General features: G+C 36.4%; 1 protein-coding gene across 33 annotated transcripts in view; it reads right to left on the reverse strand.

The window, feature by feature from the left end:
* Dst (dystonin) overlaps positions 1–27,872 on the reverse strand; it is a 436,897-nt gene that overhangs the window by 44,411 nt on the left and 364,614 nt on the right. For 28 of the 33 annotated variants that reach the window (XM_015487875.2, XM_048805541.1, XM_048805534.1 and 25 more), the window contains 13 exons: positions 25,939–26,105; positions 23,683–23,842; positions 23,145–23,471; positions 22,535–22,619; positions 21,196–21,437; positions 20,067–20,273; positions 10,393–10,512; positions 10,088–10,195; positions 8,039–8,257; positions 4,433–4,636; positions 2,607–2,838; positions 1,516–1,742; positions 25–147 (listed from right to left, as the gene is read on the reverse strand). In XM_015487875.2, coding sequence (XP_015343361.1) covers positions 25–147; positions 1,516–1,742; positions 2,607–2,838; positions 4,433–4,636; positions 8,039–8,257; positions 10,088–10,195; positions 10,393–10,512; positions 20,067–20,273; positions 21,196–21,437; positions 22,535–22,619; positions 23,145–23,471; positions 23,683–23,842; positions 25,939–26,105 — 2,421 coding nt within the window. The remainder of the gene's footprint in view (positions 1–24; positions 148–1,515; positions 1,743–2,606; positions 2,839–4,432; positions 4,637–8,038; positions 8,258–10,087; positions 10,196–10,392; positions 10,513–20,066; positions 20,274–21,195; positions 21,438–22,534; positions 22,620–23,144; positions 23,472–23,682; positions 23,843–25,938; positions 26,106–27,872) is intronic. The other 5 variants (XM_048805564.1, XM_048805548.1, XM_048805547.1 and 2 more) reach the window with 1 other exon arrangement.

The raw sequence follows: 27,872 nt of genomic DNA on the forward strand, positions 1-27,872 counted from the left end.
GAGCAGAAACTAAGCCAGTTGTACCTCATCAATACTCTTCTTGACGATGGGTTTATCAGGTTCCCCACATGCAGCAATGAGTTCAGAACCCAGGTTAATGACCATGTCCAGCTCTTCCTGTAGCCCATCTATTTCTTCCCTTATGGCCTAGAATAAGAAAGTGACAGCCTTACATGTTAAGCAAAACCACCCTGAAACTAAAATGATGTATACAAAAGATACTGATGGTAATTATTTCTAGGAAGTGGGATCATGATAATTTTTATTTTCTTCCATTTCCTAAATTTCCGCAATAAATTTTCTCAACATAAAAACAGAAGAAATATTTTAAAGGAAAAATGGCACCATTTAAATAACAATGCCACATTTTTATTATAAGAACACAAATAAATAATAAATACTATAACAAAATAGGAACAAATATTGAAAAACATCAGCAATACTGTAAAGTGTAGGGAAATTTTGTTTTTCAAACCAAATATGCCTGACAATAAGCATTTAAAATAGACTTAGGTAAAATATAAGCTCAAAGACTTTATACAAATTAACATATGTTAGTAGATTTAGGGCAATCAAGCTTTGGATTTAATGTCTTTATTCTAAGTACGACTTATAAACTACAAAAACATTAATTAATTTAACAAATATTTAGAAAGCATAATACAAGCCCTAAGGCACTGGGGATATAAAGAAAAATAGATCTAGTTATTCCCCTCAAGGAGCTCACAGTCCATCAGAAAAGACAGGTATAAGCAACAATAAATCAGACTATGTGTAGAGTCTGAAAGTTTTATGGCAACAAAGACGGTAACTTATTCTTAGCAGATAATTCTGCTAACTATACAAAAACAGAGTTACATGGGGGGGTGTGGTAATAATTGAGCTTAAACTTGAAGCTTGAATACGATTTGTCACCAAAGTGGCCAAAAGAACATTCTAAGGTAAGGAAATAAAGTGTGCAAAGGCACAGATGGATGCTAGGTAAAGCACAGGAGTTTGGGGGGATGACCCTTTCTAACTACTGCAATTGAGGGAATCTGGTAAAGAAGCGTAGAATAGAAGTTTTTGGAAATAGGTCTGGGCCAGGCTGGGGCATAAAAAGCTGCATACCCTGGTCTAGGAAATTTGGGTTTTATCCAGCATGCAGTGGGTACCTCTGAGGGTTTTCAAGCAGCAACGTAATAAAAGCAGATACAGAGAGATGATTGGCAGCAAGGTTAGAGGCTTAGCAATTAAAGAGACTGTACTATGTGTTACTTTGGAAGCCAAAAGGGGGAGATAATGAGGCCCTGAAAAGGCAGAAGCAGTGGAGATGGAGAGAAATTATTTTAAATATTCAGTCTCCAAGCAAAATTTGTGGGTGTATTCTATATCCTACCAACATTATGCATTCCATGTTCAGAAATAAATATAAAATTTTAACAGAATAATATTTCTAACATATACCACAGGAATCCAGGTTTCATTATGCAACTCCTATCTTTTTTTAAACTTTAAATGAGATTTTCTGCTTACCTCTGCTGCTTCTTGCTGTTGTTTTACTACTGAAGGATCAATTCCAGGATCCTCCAGGTCCCGGATGAAATCTTGAGTATCTTTAGTGGTAACTACCAGTGACATGTGATCACACCAGAACTTTTCTGCTAATTCCATTACATCCAGGAGTTTAGCTTCCCTTTCTTCCACCAATGTGTGTATGTTCTCCCAAATGAAAACCATTTGGTCAAGTTTATCCTGAACAGCTATGAAGCCAAACAGTATTAGCACAGATGTTGGTTAGCCCCATTGAAGCAATAAAGCAAAATGTTTTAGCTCACACAGAAAGCAGCGATTCAGTTAGCTAGGTATTTAACACTAGACTAGGTCTTGGCTGATTGTAGTCTGATCAGTATCACTGGGCCCAAAGATCCTATTCCAGCTAGTGCAAGATCTATGGGTCTCTTGCTCTGCTGAACCAAGGCTCTTCCTGAAAAAAGTAGATGCTCAAAGCTATGTAAACTCAGAGTATACCCAAGTTTAATAAGTTTTAAGTTTGCTGAGCCTGGTCAAACTTCCTCAAAAATTAAGTAACCATGTAAACATTTGTAACTCTCTCCAACTCAAGAATAAAGTTATCTGTTTTAGTCCTAGGAATATAAAAATGTAGGATGTGTATTTCTGGCTTGCTTCTAGATATCCCTATCATGAATTTCCACTGTGCACAAGCCCAGCTCATGGCTCTAAGTTGGATGGGCTATGCTCTTGCCATTTCTGTGGTTATGGGACAGAGCAGGCATACTAGGTAAGTTAATATAATCAGGAATAAGAAAAAAATTATTTAAAAACCTTGGGTTTGGCCTTATTAGCACTATGCTTTAGCCTACTTGTTTAAAAAGGCCCAGGGATCACATGGTCTTTGTATAACGGCACAGTTTGTATTCAATCAATTTCACAAACGCAGGAAGACATTAACAAGGGACTTGTATACCCAGCCCTTCCACCCTAAACACATATCTATAATGCCTTTTCCGAGACCTGGCATTCTGTTATGCATTTGGACTATCAGAGAGCAACATAAAAACTGAGAGTTGATACAAAAGCATAGCTGAATTTTTCAAAATGATTACCTTTGGCAGATATGTCTTTATCAGTGCCGCCAGATCTAGCAATCATTTCCTCTCCCCTCTGTTTAAGAGTTTCATACAGTGGTTGCAGCTTTTCCATATCTACTGATACGTTCTTATTCTCACTGATCTGCTCCTTGATCTTCTCCACCTCAGCAGAGATGGAAGGTGGCTGCCTCAGGCGCTCCACAATGCGCTCCAGGCTCTCAAGGATCTGGTCGATCTTGTCATGGAACTAGTAGTACAACAGTGGGATCATTTGGGAGGAAACAGATCTGGGATACTAAGTGTGAAATTTAAGTGGAAAAAAAAATCCACTTAATTTCTTTAATTAAGAACTAAATGTGAATCTCATTTGTTAATATATCCATTCATAGAGTTAGATACAGCTGGTAATAATATTAAGTCATGCCTAAAATCATGACTTGTATATACACTTCTGTGTTACATACCCTATGTAAGTAGAATGGACTTAGTTTCTTTTAAATAATTGAGGGTATTCATTAAGAAATGATAATATCTTAACATATAACTGGACCACTGTAAAGCAGCATCTATTTTAACCTTTTACTTCATCCTGTTATCACAATTCAAATTAATTTTAAAATTTATATTCAATAAACTAGATATTTTCTATCAAAACTGATTGTTTTCTTCTTTTCTAATGACTATTTTGGTATTCTAAAAACCTATATTATTAAGTGTGAAATTCACGGACAATTTTGATTTAAAAGATTCCTTAAGTTACATATTTCCTAAACTGAAAAATGTCAAAAAACTAAACAAACATTCCATAATGCTGTATCAGAAATTTGGTTTTAGGGCTGGGGGTGTATAGCATATGCTTAAAATGCACAAGGCCCTGGGTTCCACTCCTAGCACCAAAAAAAAAAAAAAAAAGTAAAAAAGTTTGTATTTAATTCATGGTCAAACACAATCTCAGATTTGAGATAGTTTAAAATTTAAAAATTTTTTTTTTCTTCTTTTCTGGTACCAGGGATTGAACCCAGGAGCGCTTAACCACTGAGCAATATTCTCAGCCCTTTTTGAAAAATATTTTATATGGAGACAGGGTCTTGCTGAGTTGCTTAGCACCTCACTAAGTTGCTGAGGTTAGCTTTGAACTAGTGAACCTTCTGCCTCAGCCTCCAGAGCCACTGGGATTACAGGCATGAGCCACTGCACCCAGCTAAATTTGTTGTTTTTATATTAAGCGAATTTATAAAAACTAGTCCATTCACAAGCTCTACTTTATTCTTAAAGTTTAGGAAACCACCATTTGGGATTATAGAAAACAGACCACTCTAATGCTCTGTATGTAATGATAGAAACCAATCCTTGAAAGTGGAAAACCTTTGAGCAATTCTAGAATTTGACTTCTTGAAAAAAGATTTTTACAAAAGGAAAAAAAATATGTATTTCCAACTTCGTATTTGCTTCCTTTTTATTTGGCTTATCATTCAGCCTTCCCTCTTAGTGCCTTGAGAATGTTTTATTAATAATGACAGTAATACTTTACCTCTTCCAATGGCAAATGCTACCTTCCACTTGAGATGGACATGGAATTAAATATCTGGCAATGAGAGTGACTATGTTTCTTAGTCACTGAAAATTATTTTTTATTGTGTCTTAAAGCAGGCACAGAAATATAAGGGCTGGGCATAAGCAAACACCACCTTTGAGAGACAAATACCCTGTGTCAATACCCTGAGTTAGTGGAGTGAAATAATTCTGGTTGAAATTTAATCAGGATATCTAAGAGGATGGCTTTCCCTGCTTTGCTGTTTGGGAGGGGAGGACCCAGTTCTATTTCTAGTGTACACGATTACCTGAGTTGATTGAGAAATGGCTTCATCCAGTGCCACAGCTCGCTTTTTGACATCTTCTTTAATTTGACTGTAGAGGGTGTCGGCTGCCACATACTTCTCTTGGATAGAGAAGCCTTCCCCTGGGCTCAATTCCAGTAACTGTGGCCCAGTCTTGTTCATCTTATCTATATGAGGCTTGTGTTCAGCTATCAACTCTCGCAGTTGCTATAACAAACCAAACAGCTTCTCAGTATCTCAGAGTCACACCTCCATATTACAGCTGTCCACACCCCCAATGCATCCAGCTGGCAAGAAATACCAAACAAATGCTCTCCCCACAGCAAGGCATTTAGTACATGATGGCTCATACAACTCTTTGCCAGGAAGAGATGGCCCTGACACAAATATTAAACAACAGTCTAGTCATGCCAAAGCCCCCTCAAGGGTACACACACACAATTGCTGGTTGAGTGAAATAATGTATTATGTATTCCATGCCAATAGCAGTACACTTTGACAAGAGTATAAGCCAAGGGTCATTTTATGTGAAAGGATACTAATCTCCTATGTCCCTGCAGAGACCAAACAATAACTCTTGATGTACCTCTGTATACACTTGTGATATATACAAAAATAGGGAGAAAGGAAAAAAGAAAATGGAAAGAAGCTCAGTAGAAGGCAGACAGTGTTGAGAGTAAAAACTCAAGATAAAAGCACATGAGGGTGATGTAAGCCCACAAGGCATTGCATTTATGTGAACCAATATAAAATGGATGCACATTATACTGAATACGTATATTAGAATCTACATATATATGACATAAACATTATACATACATATGAATGAGTTTATTTCTATTCACTATTTTCAAATGTTAAAGTTGTAAGGGTAATCAACCTTTCAACTACATAGCTATATATTGTGTGAAAGGTGCATTTAAAGAAAAATGTGTCCTAGGTATATGTTGCATAATTTCATAACCTAAACAAGAGATACAATGATATTTATATTAATGAATGGAAGTGGGATCCAGGTGAAGCCCCATTCCTGCTGATGGAAATGATGAATTGGAGGCTTGAGTAAAGCTGCAATATTTATATTTCATGGATCTTGGGTTCTTAGTGGAATAGCTGTTTTCATGAGTCAAGCCCCAAACCACTCCCAGGGGAGTTTTGCCTAGTTTCTCTGAGGCCAGCCTCCATGCATTACTAAGGAGCATTCCATATGTCCATGTGATAGACTGGGTTCCCTCATCAGCAGTTCCTTGTCCTCAACAGAAAGTACATCTCCAAACAGTTTGCTATCCAATCCCTAATAAGACCTTCTCTGAGAAAAATCATATTCAGGAAAGACTGTCTAGAGATAAGCTAGCCATTCTTTTCTGTACATTTAAATTTCTATTATTCGTGAAGTAGAATCACCAGGATGGACATAACTGGGTTTTTTATTCAAAGTGTCTGCTGAAACTAGTATTATGGATTATTATGAGAACTTGTTGAGGAAATTAGTACATTACATCATCAACTATCCTCCGTGTAACATACTATTTTTAAAGTTTTTAAAGTTTAGGAAAGAGCTAAACAGGAATTCAATTTTAAAAGGAAGAGGATGTCTAATTGAATATACTGCAAGTAAGGACATGGGAGGTGTAGGCCTACAATCCAGCTCCTGAGTGTTCTAGGATGAGCTTTCCTTATTTTCATTTCATATAATCAAATCATCTCTTCCTGCTGCTTGACAGAATGGAGGTGGTGATGGCAATACCAGCTATGATAAAATCAAATGGGAAAGGAGAGCTGGAGACGTCACACACATTCTGGTTTCAGTATTCCACAGTGCATGCTTGGAAAACAAGTGCACACTCAGAGTGAAATGCAAGACCTTTGCTGAGGTTTCTCAGGCTGCCTAGAGATCTTATCTGTACAGTACTACTAAGAGGTGACAGCCTGGGGAGCATGAGAAGAGCCTTTTGCAGACCATTCCATGACACACAAAAGAACACCCAATGGATGCCCACACTTGGGCATGTGTGGGCATGAGGATAGGGTCTCATATGGCAAAATGATCTGGGACTCCAGTCCTGCTGGAGATACTTCATTGTGATTTTAAGATATGGAACCAGCTTTTATTACAGACAAGAATGAACTAGATCTTCCCCCAAAACAGAAGGAGAGATGGTGAAGCTGAAGAAATGCCATTCTAGAACACTACAAATATTCTGAGAGCTTTTAATCTGAACAATCTGAAGACTTGGCTGCAAACCTTCATACTTTTCCTTATATATACAATCATAATTTTTTTTAAATTTAAAGATTATGCAAAAAAGAGAAATCAACTCAATTTTGAAATTGTCAGCTCCATAATAGACCCTTTCTTACCATCTGATATTATGTGAAAAGCAGTTATTAAAGTCACATCAGAGTAAAATAAATCCACGAAATATTTTATATTAAAAATCATTCTGTGAATAGTCATCAGAATTTCCACCACAAAAATCCTTCTACTAAAATTAAATCTGATTCTTATAGTTTCTAAGTTTTTCTATTGCTGAATGATTTAAACAGAACTCCATGAAATTTTCATTTTCCCTTAAACAAAGTGTTCTCTAAAACTCTTTTCTAAATAAATACTTGTTAGAGATAGTCTTCCATGCTAGTATATTAAAATAGTAAACAAACAAGTTAATAAGTTATTCACATATTACAAACAATGATGTAATATACCCTGAAATATACCCTAAGTTCTCTCTCTCTTCCTTTCCTTCCCCCACCCCCACACTGATTAAGTCTCAGAGTACATTTTGTACAGATCTGGGAAAACAACTAGGTTCACAAGTCCATAAATAGCAAGGACTCCAAATTTTATTCTGAGTCTTGAACCTTCTCTCATACAAATCTTTGCAAAAGTTTAAGTGACATTAATAATTAAGTGATTGCTAAAACGAGGGCTTCATAATGCCATTTCACTTATGTTTAAAATACATATAATTGTAGTTGTAAATATATTCCCTAGTATATTCATCTACACTTAGGGGAATAAGAACTTCAAAGAGTTCCATGTACACGGGGGTGGGGGGATGGGGGGTGATATGTCTTTATACCTCAGCATATTTCCTTTTCACAGTTTTTGATATTGCTATGTGGATATATTTCATGATACTGTACATTTTCTCCAAGCTGTATGAAGCCTCTTCCATATATTTCTACTTTTCCTTTATAGTCTAGATGGCTCTGACCACTACATAAAAAATATAAAACTTAGTCAACATGTACAAATGGAAAGGAATTTAGCATGTGTAAACTTGAAAAAGCACTTCCAAAACTTATTTCTCTAGCATTTTGAAAAGGGAGTTTTTTCCCTACCCAGATGGTTTATACTGTGTACTCTTCTATAAAAGTCATGATGCAATTAATGGCATATACAGCATGCCCTACCCACATGGGGCCTTCCATATAATTCTGGGCCACAGGTTAAGCCTTTATGAGGTAAGAAAACTGCGTAGACCAGAAGACAATATTATTAAGACACTGTAATCATGTATGATGTCTAATGGCATTTTCAAAAACCATCAAAACCATGATGCTTTTTTAGTGGGAATATCACATTTTCTTTTACCCTCAGCTTACCCGATGTTCTTCCTGCTGTTGCCTTAGAGTGTCATACTCAAGGGCTGGGGCGGGAAGCTGAGAGATGATTTTTTGTGTTTCTGTCAGCCATGGCCAAAGTTCTTCATATGTCTCCCAGAACTGGTTAACCAGGGACTGTGCCCGTTCTAGCTGCAGATACCTCTCAGAGTTTATCTGGCAGAGGGAATCGTAGTTCTTCAATAACTTGTCCAGTTTTTTCTAGAAAATCAGATGATGAAATATGTTTAATTGTCAGGCAGACTAGTACCTGTATTCCAGACTACTTTGTCTAGCACTGTACACCTGGCATAGAGAAGGTACACAACAAATGTATATGAAATGAATAAATCAATAAAAGCTATTCTAAGTAATTGTTTCTGTGTACAAAAGTTCATTCTAAATTCAAGAAGGACTGCCAGTTTTTATGAATAAGATACTAGCTCTTCAAACAAGAAGTAGAATTCTCCACTCATTCCTATAATGCCCTTGAGGCTAGAAAACAGGTTTCATATGATTGTACCAACATAGACAGTATTTTCTTGAAAAACAAAAGACTTTCCTTTGCAAATGAAACTGTAAAAATTGCTAATCAACAAATTAATTACATACATTAGAATCAAAGTAGAATATTGTGCTACACACGGATTTTGTGTAGCAGTCACAGTGATCTTGACTTGTGTATAAATTCACAGTAAAAACTCATAGCAGTTTAAGATCTGGTATAGTGATGGCACCTGCTTCACTCTTCCTGCTAAGGACTGCTTTAGCTATTCTGGGTCTCTTATTTTTCCAGATGAATTTCATAATTGCTTTTTCTATTTCTATGAGGAATGTCATTGGGATTTGGATCAGAATTGCATTAAATCTGTATAGTGCTTTTGGTAGTATGGTCATTTTGATAATATTCATTCTGCCTATATAAGAGCAAGGTAGATCTTTCCATCTTCTAAGGTCTTCTTTGATTTCTTTCTTTAGGGTTCTGTAGTTTTCATTGTACAGCTCTTTCACCTCTTTCATTAAATTGATTCCCAAGTATTTTATTTTATTTTTTTTGAGACTATTGTAAATGGGGTAGTTTTCTTCATTTCCCTTTCTGAGGATTTGTTACTGATATACACAGATGTCTTTGATTTATGGGTGTTGATATTATATCTTGCTACTTTGCTGAATTCATTTACTAATTCTATAAGTTTTCTGGTGAACTTTTAAGGTCTTCTAGATATAGAATCATATCATCAGCAAATAGTGTTAATTTAAGTTCTTCTTTTCCTATGCATATCCCTTTAAATTCTTTCATCTGTCTAATTGCTCTAGCCAGTGTTTCAAGAACTATGTTAAGTAGAAGTGGTAAAAGAGGGCATCCCTGTCTTGTTCCAGTTTTTAGAGGGAATGTCTTCAATTTTTTTCTATTTAGAATGATGTTGGCCTGGGGCTTAGCGTGGATAGCCTTTACGATGTTGAGATATCTTCCTGCCAATTTAAAAAAAAAAAAAAAACAGCAATGGTACTGGCACCAAAACAGACTGGTAAATCAATGGCACAGAATAGAGGACACAGAGACTAACCCACAAAATTACAATTATCTTATATTAGACAAAGGAGCCAAAAACATAAATTGGAGAAAAATAGTCTCTTCAACAAATGGTGCCAGGAAAATTGGAAAACCATATGCAACAAAATGAAATTAAACCCCTCTAACCATGCATAAAACTCAACTCAAAGTGAGTTGACATATGTAATAACAATGGTTTATACTGATAATAATGATAAAAATATAGTTAACATCAATCGAAGCTTAATGTGTGCCAGTTAGCCAAGAACCCAAACTTTAATAGCTTTTACGTTTATTGAAAAAGATTGTCCTCTTGGTCATTCCCTGTAGGAATATTCCTTTCATTGTTATTCTGTAAGGTGAAAACATGCCTTATCTAAAACTAATGAGTTTGCTGTTTGAACAGCAGCTGTGGATAAAGTCTTTTGTAGCCTTAAAGCTCAAAACATGCTGCCTATTTAAGAGTCTCAACACCAGTCACATAGAAAAGATTATACCTTCATTGACTGTTTCTCCTCTTCACTGGATGTGGTCATGATTTTATGTCCAGATTTAACAAGTTCATCAATAATATCCTTGTGTCTCAAAATCTCCATGGTGAATGTCTGTGATTTACCAAATAAAGATTTTAAAGAAAAAAGAAACAAAGTTTGTAACTAAAAAGAAAACAATCAGGCAAAGTAGTTGAAAATACCAAGTAACACTAGAGGGGTCTTGAAAAGCAAATCATGCAAGCTTATTTCCTAGACTTGGAGCACAGCAGCAAATAATTTACAAAGCAACTGGAAATGTATCTATTCACCTTTTGAACCTGCAGTTGAGCAGAGGTCTGGTCTTGCTCAAGCCTAATGTCACCCAGAGACATCAATTTCTTTTCTGTTTCAGTAATCCAGGATAACTCAGCATCAGCCGCTTGGTCAAACTAAACAAAAGATAAATCATAAGGTCAGCAAGTTCCTGTAACTGGTGCCAGAAAAATACCTATCTACGTTTCTTTTAAATATCCTTATTACACAAGTGGAGACTCTGAGCTTATCTCTTCATGGCATCCTGAAATAATTCATGAGAATCACTGAGTCATAAAGAAAGGAGAACTTTCCATAGAGCAATTAAATATAAGCTCTTAAAATGTGTTGAAGTCATAACACTGCATTAATGATTTTAGGACAGTGAGTCTCACTGCCTTCTTTCCTGGTGGACCCAATCGTTTGCTCCTTAGGAGTATTATCCAAATGTAACAGCAACAGACATAAAGGGACAGATACCATCTTTAATTACTCTGTCACCTTGACTCATACTATACCAGGTAGCAATCTGCTGTAAAAACACATGATTCCTAAGTAAAAAGAATGACATATTCCCATGTACTACTATACTATATCTGTGTGTAGGAATAAATGTGCCGATATATGTCTCAATGTATATACAGTATACTACCAAATTTTTCTTGTCTAATTTTTAAACATTTCATTTAATAATGGCAGGAAACATTTTTGAGAGAATTCTTAAATATTTTAATAAGAGATTTTATTTTCCTGATCCTACTAATGATTCATGGACATGGTAAAAATTCATAAAGTACAGGAAAATATACAAAAGAAAATTAAAACCTGAAGCTAATACTGTTGGTATTTCAGTGAATTTTCTTCCAGAAGAAAGACACGTAAAGGTCTAGGATAATATACCCCACTTTTTTTATTTATTATGAACAATTTCCCAAGTCATATTTTTCATTGTGATTTTAAAATAGCACCAATGTATTCTAGCATACTCAAGACATTTTCATTCAGGCTCTCCATAGATTTTTTGCTATAAGTATACCTGTATGAATATCATATGTATAAATCTTTTGGCATCTCTAATTAGGCTCTTGGTGTAGATTCCTAGAAGTGACTACCAACTCAAAGAGCATTTTAATTAATTTCAATGCTTACATTAGATAAAACACAATACATTTCCAGACTAAGAAATTATCACTGATAATATAGTAGGCAAGTGACACCATGGGCACCAATGGTGAATGGTAATTAACAACAGCCTCAGAATTAGTGGGGAATGGATGCTGTACGTATTCAAGCCCAATTCTGCCAGAACTTCTGATTTCTGAAGAGAAGCTGGAAATCCAGATGGGGTGGGGGAATAACTAGGAGAAGGAAGAGGAAAGACTAGAAAAGAATTTGTACTTTTCAAACTATACAATACTATGTGGACTCAGGAGATGATGGAACAGCTGAACTTTTCCTAGTTCCTCATGATAAGTACAGTGTCTGCGCTTCAAATAAAACACACACAGGGATTACACAGAGGAAGAGAGAAGAGGGCAGAAGAGCGGTGGATCCCGGACCCTGAGGAACACCATGGTGATGAGTTTTCTGGGATTCCTTTGTGCTCACCTATCCAAGACTGGATGCTAGAGAAACTAGAAACCTAGACACATCAATGTGCACAGACAAAGCCCCAAGACAAGCCTGATCTCTCTAGTGAAAGGACAAGGATAAGGGCAGCCTAGCAAGTCAGAAAACTTAGGTAGTTACCACTTTATTCCAACCAAATACCATGGGGAAAAAATGTTGCCCCCAATTCTACTTATATCAAGAAAGCTGACCAAGGAGCCTAGATGCCCACCTTCATGAGGCTACAGCAAGGTTCCCAACATCTCTGCCAGGGTAATGTTAGAGAAGGCCAAGGAGAGAGGCAGAGATCACATGCAGATCCTGGGCTTCCAACCCCAAGCAAACAGCCATGAGTTGTGCCCATTCTTGTCTCTGAAGTGCGTCAAGGCATGCCTAATGGAAAGAGGGGGTCCTTAACGTCACTCACTCTTGAACCACTGTGGCTAATAGGTATCAGTAGAGACCACATGGGGAGCTGCAACTCCCAAACCCACCCAGCAAAAACAATGGGGCATCCCCTGAGGTGTCTAGAGAGGCTAAGTGATGAACCTGGACATCTACCCTCACCTGGCCAGCTCTTATGCCAGAGTGGAATCCAAAAAAGTCCTTAAATCAGAAAGTTATTTTTTTTTTGAGGCTACTGAAAATGGGGTAGTTTCCTTGTTTCCCTTTCTGAGGATTTGTCACTGATATACAGAAATGCCTTTGATTTATGGGTGTTGATTTTATATCCTGCTACTTTGCTGAATTCATTTACTAGTTCTAGAAGTTTTCTGGTGGAACTTTTAGGGTCTTCCATGTATAGAATCATATCATCAGCAAATAGTGCCAATTTGAGTTCTTCTTTTCCTATATGTTCCCTTTAATTTCATCTGTCTAATGCTCTGGCCATTGTTTCAGGAACTATGTTAAATAGAAGTGGTAAAAGAGGGCATCCCAGTTTTTAGAGGGAATGCCTTCAATATTTCTCCATTTAGAATGATGTTGGCTGTGGGCTGGGGATGTGGCTCAAGCGGTAGCGCGCTCGCCTGGCATGCATGCGGCCCAGGTTCGATCCTCAGCACCACATACAAACAAAGATGTTGTGTCTGACGAAAGCTAAAAAATAAATATTAAAAATCTCTCTCTCTCTCTCTCTCTCTCTCTCTCAAAAAAAAAAAAAAAGAATGATGTTGGCCTGGGGCTTAGCATAGATAGCCCTTATGATGTTGAGATATGTTCCTGTTATCCCTAGTTTTTCTAATGTTTTGAACATAAAGGGGTGCTGTATTTTGTCAAATGCTTTTTCTGCATCTATTGAGATGATCATATGATTATTATCTTTAAGTCTATTGATGTGATGAATTACATTTATTGGTTTCCGTACGTTGAACCACTCTTGAAGAGACACTTCTCAGAAGATGATGTATAATCAACAAATGCATGAAAAAATATGCATCATCTCTAGCAATTATAGAAATACAAATCAAAACCACTCTTAAGATTTCATCTCACTCCAGTCAGAATGGCAGCTGTTAAGAATACAAACAATAATAAGTGCTGGCGAGGATGTGGTGAAAAAGGCATACTCACAAATTGCTGGTGGGGCTGCAAATTGGTGCAGCCAATATGGAAAGCAGTATGGAGATTTCTTGGAAAGTTTGGAATGGAACCACCATTTGACCTAGCTATCCCTCTCCTCGGTCTATACCCAAACGACTTAAAAACAGCATGTTACAGGGACACAGCCACATCAATGTTTATAGCAGCACAATTCACAATAGCTAAACTGTGGAACCAACCTAGATGCCCTTTAATAGATGGATTAAAAAAATGTGGCATATATATACAATGGAATATTACTCAGCAATAAAAGAGAATAAAATCATGCCATTTGCAGGTAAATGGATGGAGTTAGAGAATATAATGTTAAGTGAATTTAGCCAATCCCAAATAACCAAATGCCAAATGTTTTCTTTGATATAAGGAGACTGATTCATAGTGGGATAGGGAGAGGGAACATAGGAGGAATAGACGAACTCTAGATAGGGCAGAGTGGTGAAAGGGGAAGGGAAGGGGCATGGGGTTTTTAATGATGGTGAATGTGATGATCATTATTATCCAAAGTACGGGTATGAAGACACAAATTGGTGTGAATATATTGTATATACAACCAGAAATATGAAAATTGTGCTCTATATGTATAATAAAAATTGTAAATGCATTCCACTGTCACATATAAATAAAAAAAGAAAAAAATCAGAAAGTTAAGATCCAAGAAATAACTTCATATGAGAACCAGAAAGATATCAAATTGAATTAAAGAAGATAATCAAACAGATGCCAGGGGCTACAGTTGTAGCTCAGTGGTAGAGTACTTGCCAAGTATGTGTGAGGCACTGGGTTTGATCCTCAGCACCATATAAAAATAAATAAACAAACAAACAAACAAACAAATAAAGGTATTGTGTCCATCTTAAAACAACAACAGATGCCAATATCTGGATGGCAGAGATGAGAGAATTATCTGATAGAGATTTTAAGTCAGCCATGATAAAAATGCTTTTGACAACCATTTCTGGATGTTCATGGTTGAAATAAATGAAAAATCAGAAGCCCTCAGCCACAAAACAGAGCCTCCACAAAGAAATGACACCTAAAGAACAAATGGAAATTTTAGAACCAAAAAACAATGGAAAATAAAACCAATGAAGGGGGCAAAGATTTTTTAAATATTTGTCAAATTTCTAAGTAGATTTCCTTCATTATAAGGAAACCAAAAAAACCTTCTGAAAAAAAAATCTCTCTTAATCTGGTTCATACTTTGTATGACATTGTTCATTTTCAAATTGAAGTACTCATTAGTAATTACAGATCCATGAGGAAACATAAGAAAAACACTTCATGGACTAATCCAGCAGCCTCAGGTGTGCATAGTCCCCATGGGAAAGAAATGAAAGAGTCTTCTAATATATTATCTGTTTTCAAGGCACATACAATACAAATGCAGGCAGAGCCTGACTATGTGGTTCACTTAGAAGAGTCTAAGACTAAGAGAAACCATCTGGGCCTTTCCATCTCACTGTAAATGCTGCAAGAGATCTAAGTAAGATTTAACAGTCATGATGTATTTTTTTCTTCTATTGATCCTGGAAAAAATAAAGTGACACATCACTGAACCTTTTCTGTTTGTGTTCAAGCTGTTAAAAATATGACATGTATAATACGGAAAGTCAAGTTGTTGTTAATATTGGTTTAACATGATGGCTTCCCTTTAAAAAAAAAAAAAGTACCCAATGAAAAACAGTCTGATGATACCATCTAGGTTGCCAAAATGGAAAGCTGAAACTCAAACACTGTTTCTTTAATGAAGTCAAATATTTGCTTTACTGAAAGAAAATAAGACTTCAACCAGAAATTTCCCTTCTGCCTTTTGAGAAATCTAAAAAATTAAATTAGCAAATATTTATTGTTAAGCAACAAATGGAACAGCCACAGGGATATGACTCATTCCAAATGACTGGTGTGTATTTCTAATGGGCCAAAAAATGGGCTCATTTTTACATGTGAGTAACACAGAGAACAACTGTATGATTACCAAATTTTAATAACTTTGTTTACTGCTTGTATAAGTAGCAAAAGTTGACTTTAAATAAATTGTTGATAATCTTAGCACCTTTTTTGAAACTCCATAATTGCATTCTGGGCAATGTTTTTAACATTTAGCATCATTTTTTTTTAACCTTAGCTATTATGTTGAATTCACATTTCAGAAATTTCCTAAAAGTTACTGCAAGCCACTTTTAAGAGACTCTCTATATTCAAAAAAACAAAAAACAAAAACAACCCACTAAAACCACAGCATTCTACCGAACACATTGTTCTCAGTGTTTAACAATCAGTAGCTCCCTTTATCCTGACAACAAATACATAATGTGGGAACACCATTAACTTCTTTTTCAGCCAAGAAAACTGAGGAAGAGAGATGTTAATTAATTTATCAAAGAGGACACAGATAGTAAATGTTGGACCTGAGGTTTTAACCAGGTGGCCTGAGCACAGGAACTGCACTTTACCTCCGAAGTTATACAGTCTGTGCTTATATATTATTTGAGCTTTGAATTCAAAATACTCTTGTGATTTCACCAAAAATGGTTCACAATAAGCAGTAAGTAATGGGTTTTGACTTAAACATTTCTCCAATTGCTAAAATTGTTCATACTTATTCAGAAAGTTTCTAATGAGTGGTAAAAAAGGTCTTTAAGACACAACAAAGAGCAGACCTTGAACCCAAGGGCATCCTCTCTCACTCCCTTCCTCTGGCTTGAGATCTTACCATTTTCCTTTGATTAGCCTTTCCTTCCACTTTACTTTTCATCATTCCTATTTTCACTCCCTAAACACCTGGAGGGTCTAAACAAACCTCATTTCCGTAGGGGATGTTTCCTTCTGGTTTTTTAAAAGAAATAAGCAGGTGGTATTTTTCTCCAAGGCGGATTCCTAATGACAGGAGCTACACTACCAACTCAGAGGCCTCGGCACCCGTGTTATTACAGGGCCCACTTACAGAAGCTAAGCAATTAGAATTGCTGGAGCCCCTGGAATTCCCAAACCTAGTGAGACACCACATGTAGCAACTTCTGACAATTGTACAAGAGGCAAAGAACAATGAACTACTCTGAGTTTAAACAATCACAGTGGTCTTAATTTAGGAGATATCTAAGCAAAAGTGCCTTTACCAATTTCTACAGAGCTCATTTAGTTCAATATTAGGTCAATTTGCAATTAGAGAAAGAAAGCAACACAGAAAGGCTAGTTTGTGTGGGTTTAAAGTGCAAAAGCATGTACAGTTTCTAACTCAGAAAGTGGCAAGCACTGCTAAGAGAGAGGCAGTCTAGCTCAATATCACTATATGCTCTGCCCAGATTGTTTCCTAAAAGTAATGAATGGGCCCAATTATTTTAAACAAGAATAACCTCTTCAGAATACCAATGTCTGGAAACTTGGAGAATCAGATTTGGGGGATTTGTTGACCCGAGCACATATAATTCTCACTCATTTGCTCATAAGTGAGGTTGTTCAATTATTTCCCAAATAATAAGAAACATCCCTGGAATTCACATAGTGCCCTTGCCCCTACAATTTCAAAATTTAGTGGTGTATCTTTTTTGAAACTCTTATTGTGATATACGGTTCACATAAAAATCTAACCATGGCAAATCAGAACTCTTTTAAAAACAGGATGCTTATTAGGAGATACTAATTAGGAGATGTCTGTATGCTGCCTTCCCTTCTCCTTCTGAACTTTGATTCTTTTCCATGTTTTCTTGACATTTGTCATGTTGGTGTTTGGAAGCCAGTACACTCTGTGATAGCAGCCTGAGAGTTCACAAAGTCCACATGCATTTGTTGAACTCCAAAAAGGAAGTTACAATATTATAAAGGAGGTAGATTGCACATAAACAACCTTAATACTGGACAAAATGTGAAGGATCTCAAGAGACATTTGTTTGGTGGGTCATTCAGGTACAGAGAACTAAATTTTTTAAAATTACCAAGTTATGCCCAAAGCACACATCCTCACCTGTCACTTGTAGGTGTGCCTATGTTGGAGGCAGAGGTTTTGGGAAAAGGCACAGTTAATAAAAAAAAAACTGATATGACTAAAGGTGTGTCTAAGATGATAAGCTGAGGTCAGATCACGTCCATATTTTATACGAAGAAGAAACACAGAATGATAGATAATTTGTTCATACAATGTAAGATGGTACCAAATATGTGGTTAACATTCAACTCTAAAAATATATTTTTCATCACTCCTTTTATATTTCAAGAATATTTATCACTGGGTGAATCAGAAAACAAAAACTTCAGTATCCAACTGTATTATGGTCCTTATTCTAAACATCTATTATTTTATACAAGTTTACAAACTAATGTTAGTGGTAAATTTGCTACTTTCTAAATTTGAAAATCATGAGTTTTGAGGGTTCCCTCCTAAGGGCAAAACTGAGTCACTGCCAAACTAGAGACGGGCAACTACTCTGCTCTTAACTCGCCTAGAAAGTGATGTTTGTTTGTTTGTCAAGTTTCACTATCCTTATAGTTGGAAATATTTTCATTATAGGCTTCCATTTTGCTGAAAAAAAAATGGTACTTTGTTCACATTACTGAAGAAATTAGAAAAGCCATGGATGACTTTTCAGGATTCTTCCTATCCATATGATTCATAAGGAGGCACTCTAGTGAAGAAGAGGAGATCTGGATTAAATTCTAGTTCCAACTCTGCCACTAATTAGCTATAGGACCAGGAAAGTTGCCTCACCAGGTATTATTCATACACATGTTCCTCTCAGGTTTAGACACCTTTAACCTTACTGGAGGGAGTTCATTGGGCAGATTTACAGGTATTCCAAAGAAATGCAGATATAAGCACACAAGTGAACAACCAGAAGATGGTAATGGCATTATTTCTAGCTGTGACCTACCGGTAGTACCACTTTTAGTATTCCCAAGCACACACTCTATGGAAAGGAAAGGGTGGAAAGACATACAGTCCAAACTGTTCACACATTTTTTAATGTGTTTTTTGTAGTGCTTCAGTAAAATCTCAAAAATTCCTGTAAAGAATAATTTTCTCAAGAAAAAAAAAACACACACACACACACAACAATCATTATTTTCCTGAAGGACATATGTTTTAGGTTCCTGAAGACTTACACTGACCTGGTTACTTTTTCTTTGTTAACTTTGGAAAGCATTTGCAAAACCTTGAATAAAATTAGGCTACTGCTAATGGTCTTGACAAATATCAGAGCATACTAACCAATACAAATCAGCACTAACTCAACTTCTGACCTTACCCTTATTACCATCTCATTTCACTGAAATGACCTATCCTAATTTCTCAAGAAAGTCTTATTCCACAGAGTACAGAGTATTTGTCTTACTATTTAGCAAAGTCTTCAGTGCCAGTTCTGAAATATTTAGATACATTTCAGTGGGGGAAAAATAGCAGCATTTTAAAAAGTTAAATAAATTTCACAAACACTTATTTTCCTATAATAATGATGCATACAAATTCCTCCAAACGTTTTTAAAAACAGAGTTGGGCAAACACATTCCTCAAGCATGAATGCCCTCCTTCACAAAAATTTCTTAGACAGGGCTTTTGCTTTTGTTGTCTTCCAGCAGCTTTTGTGAGTTTAGATCACAGTACCAAAACAAGGAATGCAGCATTATACTTCAGAACCATATAAATTACACTTTTATGGCAACATTTTACAGCAACAATTAATTTTCAATGCTCCCACAGAATCTGCGGGATTTGTGTTTCCTGCCTTTGACTTATTAGTATAAGCTTAGTCACATACCTTCCCAAGCTCTGCTCTCAAGTACCACACTAGCCCCCACATGGAAAAATCTACAACTAGTCTGATGACTTAATGTAAATAGTCACAGAATTTCAAATAAAAGTTAATCATGACACGTATTACAAACTTCTATTTCCAGGGTCCCCCTCACTGCTATCATATTCTGGAGCTGTGGCTAAGGGCAGAGTATCTCTAAAACCATAGAGTATAAACTCTGCATGAGCCGCAGACAGGTCAGAGGCTATAATTTCTTCTCCTTCAGTCATCTTTGGAAAAAAACTCCACATCACCAACAAAACTGTTACCTTTTTAAAAATGCATTTTTTTTTTGCTACAGTTGCATATAAATGAACAATTGGTATTAACTTGCATTTCAGTATATTTACTCACAAAAAGATTAGACTGAGTGGAGGCATAAAATTAATATTAGCGATAAGCATATATGTAGGCAAAAAGCATTCTGTTTGGCAAGCAGGGCTGATCTTCCCAGTGTCTGGTGTGGAAAGGGTAAATCTGGGAAGCATTGGACAGATGGCTATTAACAATGTACAGATTAGCCTTGCCCTAGCACTCACTCGGAGCCCAGTCAAATTCTATTCAAATCCACTCTTTCATTTTTGAAGTACAACAAATGAATGGAAACACTAGTAACAGACATCTTTGTTCAGGTAAAGGCTCTGGGAACAGCTGGAGAAAATTTATTGCTTAAACAACAAACCACTTGTCCCTACCTGCTGTGATCTCAGAATGGCAGCATCGATCTCCTCCACCTTCTGGGTGATGGTGTCACTCACCAACCGGTAGCGCTCATTGTCCTCAGACACCATTTTCTCCAGTCCTTCCCTTGCCCTCCATGGTAGCAATTCCAGCAAAGCACTGCTCACTTCATTAACAGAATCCAGTAAGGTTTTGTTGTTCTTGGCTTCCTTTTTCAGTTCCTAAAAACATACAAATATATAAGTGTGAACAGGTTTTTCTTTCCCTTAACTATTTTTGGGGTGACAGTCCTCTGTTGGCCAGTGAGTCTATGCTTTGGCCCCCTTAGTTTTAGTTGAGTGAAACAAAGCTTTGTTATTTAAAGCTACTTTACAAAGAATAAAAAAAGCTTTGGAGAGAATTTCAAAGAAAAATTCATTTATCAATGAGGCAACATTGAGTCTTTGAAATTTAATATAAATATTTAAAATCTAGAAAACAAAACCAAGCCAATTAACATGTATTATTCTTTGCTTTCTGGGAACCTCTAAGTAATCAGGTAACAGAAAAAGTAAAAATAATGAGTTTAATGCAAGTCAGAATTAAGTGACCTTCAAAATGAGGACATACAGGTATTAAATCATTCCACTTGAGTCATTATAGTCTCAGTGAGCCTGACCTCACTGACTCCCTTTTGCCCATATGTGATCATACTTCAGGGGTGAGATAAAAGAGGCTGCTATCTCTGAAAAGAAGAATGGCCAGCAAAGCAGTGTACTACTATGTGCTATAAACAGAAAACCCACCCCATGCTACACATCTATCTTATAGAAATGTTGTTACTCTAACCAAATGACATGTCTCTGAAATAGTGATCATTTCCCTCCCCCCCTCCCGCCCCGTCTTCATCATTCTGTCTCTTCTGTAATAAACTATACTCCCAAACATAAGTCTCTTGGAGTAAATTATAATATGCTGTTTTCATCTCTAGGTTCCTAAAAGTTTAAAGGGTTGATCTGCTGCCAATGTCTGCTGGGTCCCCGCCTACCAAGGCATCCTTCAGCATGTTAGAAATGACACAAGGCAAACATAATTTCATTGCTGTGTGAATAAGACTCCCTGAAAGAGGACAAGCAGATCCGATATGTATAAACCAGGGCATACTTTTTGTCTCACTTGTGCTTGGCTTGCTGCTTCTCCTTTCAGATCCTGAGTCTCATATGAAAGTAATTCCACCTCCACTTTGTCCAGCCAGGTACACAGCTCTTCGTGCGTGCAGTGCAGCTGCCCTGAAAGCTGCAACGCCTGCTCCACAGTTTTGGCTACATCGGTGCTCATCGTGGTAATGTCTTTGTACTTTTCTTTAAGGGCTTCCAATTTGTCTTGAATTATTAAAACTTCATCACCTAAAATTCCAAAGATGTTATTTTTTATGAAAAGGAAAAAGAAAGGTATGTGTAGGGGGTGGGGTTTCTTCGGATATCATTGTATAATGATGAAATTTTCTTGGGAAAAAAGAAGATATTTTTATAAAGATGAGCGGACCCAAGAGAGCCCTTAATGAGGTTTTCATCTTTCCCAAGATTGCTGGCAACTCTGATCAGCTGAAAAATACAAAAGCATAAATGGGAAAGGAATATAGTGCCTTTAGTTATGTGGAATTCAGCACCTTTGCATCCATATTATAATACTTTTAGTAATCAAAGCTCGAGGATGCAAAATGCCTTGGTTTAGCTCATTAAGTTCACAGACTTCGTGACTTTGAAACCTGGGTTATTTTAGGCAGGATCCTTAACTTCTCTGTGTCCTTCCTTATCATTACTCACTGGCACCATTCTAGTGGACCCTCACCTGCCTCTATCTCCTTTTCACACACACAGAAATTGTGTCCTAGGTTTCAGACTTCTAATTCAAGTATCTAGATATGATATTTCTTCTACTTTTAATGAATGGTAATTGTTCCCTGTACACGCATGCTGCTGAACTGGATACAGGCACTGGAAAACCTTCCCATGGCCAAAGGAATCACTAAAACAAGTTAGTTTGAGTTGTTCCAAAATTACCTCACACAAATGTTAAACCAAGTGTTTGTGCTCTTGGTGATTCACACATGGAGAAGTTAAGCCTGTGTATTGCCACAACATGTGTCACTGCAATGCAGTCTACCTTAAAACAACTGTCTCCAACCTATGTGTTCATCTGCCTTCTGCAAGTGGAAAACCAAGGTAACTCCATTGTAGGCTTCTCCAACTAGGTCCTGTGCCAAAGTGCTTTAGGTTATGAGTAATACACCATGTCCATCAGGAACTCAAGTGAGATCATGAGAAAAAAGTGAGATCATATTCCAACCGCCCCCCTTGGTTGGTCTTCAAAGCATTCTCCAGAATAAAGTCTTGGAACAGGCTCAAAAATTATACATGGTTTTGTCTTTTTCCCCCAATCCCTAAAATATTTGAAAGCAATGCAAAATGCTGACTGCACAGTTATTTGAAAGATGGCTCACCTGTGGTTTGTTTAAGCAGTTCTAAACCATTTTGTAACACCTGATCTACATGTGGTTTCGTGAGTAGGATGTCCTCTTGTATAGCCTAAAAACAAAGGTACCATTTTTATGTGGGAGAAGAAAAAATTAAAGCAGTATTAGTATTTGTTAATCACAGAGAACTTTAAGTTGGTTTCATAGAGAAATATCTGAGGATGCCCCTCACATTTTCACATACTCATTCTCATTCTCGTATTTATGCCTCTTCTTTTTACCATTGTGCCCCATGCCCCATGCTGATCTACCATAATTCAGGGCACTCTCCTTTGTAGATACTTAGGGCCTATGAGAGTTGACTCTGTGGAGGTACTCAAGTACTGATTCAATATTAGGTCCTTGTATACAAAAAATATATATATATATGAAAAGCTAAAAATCCAGCTCATTGGATAAGTTCAACTTCATTTAAAAGCGACATCATTAAAAATATTCTGTCTACACAGTTAGGGTCTTTTCTGAGTATAGCGACTCACCTAAAACATAATGGATGTAAAACAATACATAAATAAGGAAGATTAAATAATAATGAACAACTGAAATGAAAGAAATAAAATAAAAGAAATCCAAATACCCGGAGTTCAGACTGCTGTTTCCACAGTCCCTCAGTGCTGTAATCCTGGACTGAGAGCTTGCTCAGTTTATCATGCACTTCATTCAGCCAGTTCATCAGCTCAACTTCATCTTCCCCAAAAATCTTAGCATTACATAAGGCCTGCTGGAGAAGCTCAGACCTTCTGTGACTTTTCTCTTGAATCTCAATGTACCACACTTGAGAGAAGTCTAATTTATTCTGCACCAAATCTTTATCCTCCCTGGAGCTCAAAACCTTTAAGGACTGGCCAATGCTAACAGCCTGGTGTAAATGTTTATTGTGACTGGTGATGTCATCTTCTAAGGCCTAAATAAAGTTTAAAAAAAAAAAAGAAGAAACACAAAAAAGAATGGACAAATAAAAATGAAATGAAAACATAAACAGAACTAAAGGATGACATTTGAAATGGATTTACTTTGCAAATATGCATAACAATAGTACATAACTGAAAATTTATGTCATAAAACCACAAAACAAATGGAAAACTGAGTCTTACTGATGTGTGATTATATCTTACTTTGTGCATTGCAATTTGCTCCTCAAGATTGGCAGCACAGGTTCCTATGGGGTCCAATTTTGCCAGCCTCCCTTCTATGCTCGTGAGCCACACATTCAGTGGTTCTAGGGCTTCATGAAATTGCTGTGCTACCACCAAGATACCTTCCAACTGACGATTCCTACAAATGTGCCAAGATAAAGGTCATTTAGGGACAAAGAATGTGTGAAATATTCAACAAAATTCTGTAGTTATGCTCCTCCGTTCTACTCTAAAACACTTTTTGTAGAAATCAACTAAGATTAAAATTGAAATCTCTAACATTTAAAGAACATGTTAGAATAGTCCTGTTAAAACTAAAGTTGAACAACAGATCATCCCTGAGTACCTAAATCTCAGGAAAGGTGTATTTTTAAATAATATTCCTAATAATTTCAGCAATAATAATTAGAGTGATAATTAACAATGCTATAACAACAGCAGCAATAAAATAATTGTTGTTATGTACAGTGGTTGGTCCTGTTTAAGTCCTTTATATATTAACTTCAAATGGAGCACTAGTACTGAGATCACTTTTATGCCAAATTGCCAAAACGATTTAAAGTTTGAAAGACATGTATCTGTCCCCTGCTTAGTCGAATTAATGCTGATTTCTACTTTATAAAAAGTACAGTGTGTCAAGTTTATTTACCAGAAGCAATAGTTTATATTTTATAGTTTAAACTATAAACAGAGATGAATTGCTCAGACTTTTCTTTAAAATTAGAAACACTTTCGCTCAGATGCAGAGGAACCATATGTAAAATCTGCTTCCACTATCTTTGGTTGTTCTCTAACATAAATGACTGTGGTTGTCTGCAGTCAGAGTTCCTAATTTACTCCCAATCCTATAAATCCTTTCTACAAGGATCGAGACTGGTTGTTGTCTTCTTATCATGCTTAATTTGTAGGGAATTATATGATTTGGGGAATTAGATTTCCTTGAAGACAAGATAATTATGGAATACTGGCACAAGTTGAATATATAATTTCTGTGTCATTAAATGCTATATTATGTACACAAAATTCTTAAGTTTGCAATGGAAATATGTTTGATCAAAAAACTGAATAAAATAATCACATTTTTTCTTTACTTCTGGATGATCACTATCTCTTTTTTTTTTCTGGACTTAAATATCCAATCATCTAGAATCAATGGAAACAATTGTTCTGTAATTGTGTTTAATTTGCCATGACTGAAATTGTGAGCCATAAGTCTAAGCATGAATTATAACTATTAGTAATATCCCTCCATTCAATATTACTCTGAAGAAGGTTTTAGGAAAAGAAGACCAGTTACAGCAGTAAAGCTACAATGCAGACATTTATTCATTCATCTTAAAAATATAAATTACTGAGAGCATCTTCCATAGCAACCCAGGCTTGCTGTCATCAGACATTACACAGAAGGTTTTATCTGTTGACATGTGTTAAAGAACAAGATTTTTAGCATCCTTGGGAGTACCTCATTCTGTGGTCTTAAAAGACTATAATTCTACTCCATAATCCAAGATAAGCAAATACTTCTCTTCCCCATTCTGGTTCCAAAGAAGGTAGGAATTTATGGAACATACTTTCTGTTCAGTGGTTTACCTATGTTCAACCCAACAGTCTAGGTGACTTCAATGGAGCCACACTTAACAATGGGTCAATGTAGAATTAATGCTGAAATGACATACTTACAGCATTCTCTAAGAAGAGGCATGTTGTGAGCAAGAGCCCAGTGGAACCATGCTCTAGGCTTCCTGGCCTTCATGAAACTAGAAGACCCTTCCACCTAGTTAACTCCAATTCTTTCCTTAAGACGCAGCTTAGCTGTCACTTCCCTGACCCCAGTTTAGGTTCTTCCGATTATATGCTCCCACAGCACCCTGCATTTTTGCTTCCAAACATCACGTTTGTCATCACTTTTCAATGGCAATGAACCCAAAAGGCTGCATCTTATCTGAGGACAGATAAGATGGACATAACTGAAAACCTATGTCTGATATGTGGTATTGAGGCAATAACCTTGAATTAAAATGAATAAATCATCCAAGGGAAATGCTTTCTTAGAGTTGGGATATGGCTGGTGCAAGACATTTCCCTTGGAGGAGTAAGAGAGATATTGTAGCCCTTGATACCTATGTTCATACACAGGATAAACACAAGAGAACAGGATTTGAAAAAAAGTTATAACTAAAATATGCAGTAAGGTCACTGCTGCTCTTTCAAAAAAACTGAAAGTATTTATGTTACCTCATTTCAGCTTTATTAAGCAATGCTTCCCATCTACTATCCAAGAGACTCAGCTGTTTTAAAATCTTCACTTGATCTGCAGGTTCTGCTGTGGCAGCGATTTTTTCTCCTTCTCGTTTGATAACCTCCACAGTGGATTTGCGGTCATCCAACAATCTTTGGAGAAGCTTGAGACAAAACATTAAATATTTTAAACAGCAAAATAACAATTAAGCAAATATAAGGTTAAAAATATTGTAAGTACTTCTGATATTGTGACAGCAAGACACATTTTGTATGGATGCACACAAGAAAGGATCTGAGAAATGGAATTTTAAACTTATTTGGTTTAATGATTCATTACTAATGAGTCAGGTAGTGTGGTAAGGCTTTTCATGGTAGAAAAAACTAATATTGATAAAAAGTAACAGAATAGAAGGTGTTATTGGTATAACTCCACTAAATCTCGGGGAAAGTGCAAAATCCCCAGTATTTTTTTTTTTTTTTTTTTTTGGTGGGGAGGGGGTGGATACTAGGGTTCTAACTCAGGGGCACTCAACCATTGAGCCACATCCCCAGCCCTTTTTTGTATTTATTGAGAGATAGGGTCTCACTGAGTTGCTTAGCGCCTCATTTTTGCTGAGGGTGACTCCTGCCTCAGCCTCCAGAGCCACTGGGATTACAGGCATGCACCACCACGCCTGGTCCCAGTAGTTTTTAATAAAATAGTAATGCCCTAAACATTCAACAGTTATCTACAGTCGAAGTTAAAATTATTACTATAAATAATTAATACTTTTAAAACCCTTCCCAACATTAAACAATCTGTTATAGACAAGGAAGTTTAAACTCAGTCCAAGTCCACCAGTTATCAAGTCTTAAAAAAAAAAAAGGCTCTTGGCTCCTTTTACCAGGTGCAACTAGCTCCTAAGATCTGTTAGGAGTATGGAAACTCAAAAACAGCCTTTAAGTATTATTTCCAAAGGGAAGAGAGTGTGGAACATGTCAGAAATCTCCAAAGCTGGCCAGATAAGATTATTATTTCAGGATTTTACAGCATAAACAAAATTCAATTTAATTCTAATGGCACATTTTAAGAGGTCTTAAATGAAATGTTTGCTACAGGGAGCCAGAACTCAAGGATTACCTTGTTCTACCCTAAGGAAAAATACACAATTTCTGAGCAACTGCTATGCACAGGCACTGTGTGACAGTAAGGAGGAATGCACAAGTGTGCAACACACCAAGTGCTTCACGGATTCCTTAATCTTATCCTGAATGGCAGTTAAGGACTAAAGAAGTAAAATGTTAGAGGAACACTTTGAGAAAGACCTCCAAGGCCAGAGGGAAGAGGAATGCATGTTTACAAAGAAGGGGAAGGATGGCGAACTCTCGACACTGGTTTGAGTCATTATAAAAGTCAAAGTATAGGGCTGGGGCCGTGGCTCAGTGGTAGAGTGCCTACCTCGCATGTGGTAGCACCACATAAAAATAAATAAAGATATTGTGTCCAACTACAACTAAAAAATTTAAAAATAAATCAAAGTATATAACAGGTGGTTTAGGCAGCTAGAGGAACTAATGAAGTGGATTACTTCTGATAAACTTTAATAGCAAAGCCTCTGGCAATCAAGAAAGCAAAATGCAAAATCAATAAAGGATTTTGCTGGCTAAGCATCATTAATTAACTCTGGGAAAATAACATCAAACTGTAAAAAGTAGCAGTTCCATTATTCAAAAACCATACAAATGCAATGTGTTTGCAGTTATGTTTCCTTAATCCTTACCTCTAACTTTATTTCTAATAAATGTACTTTCCCAATGTGCTAGTTTAAAAAAAATTAGAGATAAAATGAAATACAGATATTAAAGTATACAATAAATTTTAAATGCGGAAGTTTAAAAAAAATAACTGACATAATAATTGCATATACTTATGGAGTCCAATGCAATGT

This window comes from Marmota marmota, unplaced genomic scaffold (genome assembly GCF_001458135.2).
Source record: "Marmota marmota marmota unplaced genomic scaffold, marMar, whole genome shotgun sequence".
Classification (NCBI taxonomy): Eukaryota; Metazoa; Chordata; class Mammalia; order Rodentia; family Sciuridae; genus Marmota; species Marmota marmota.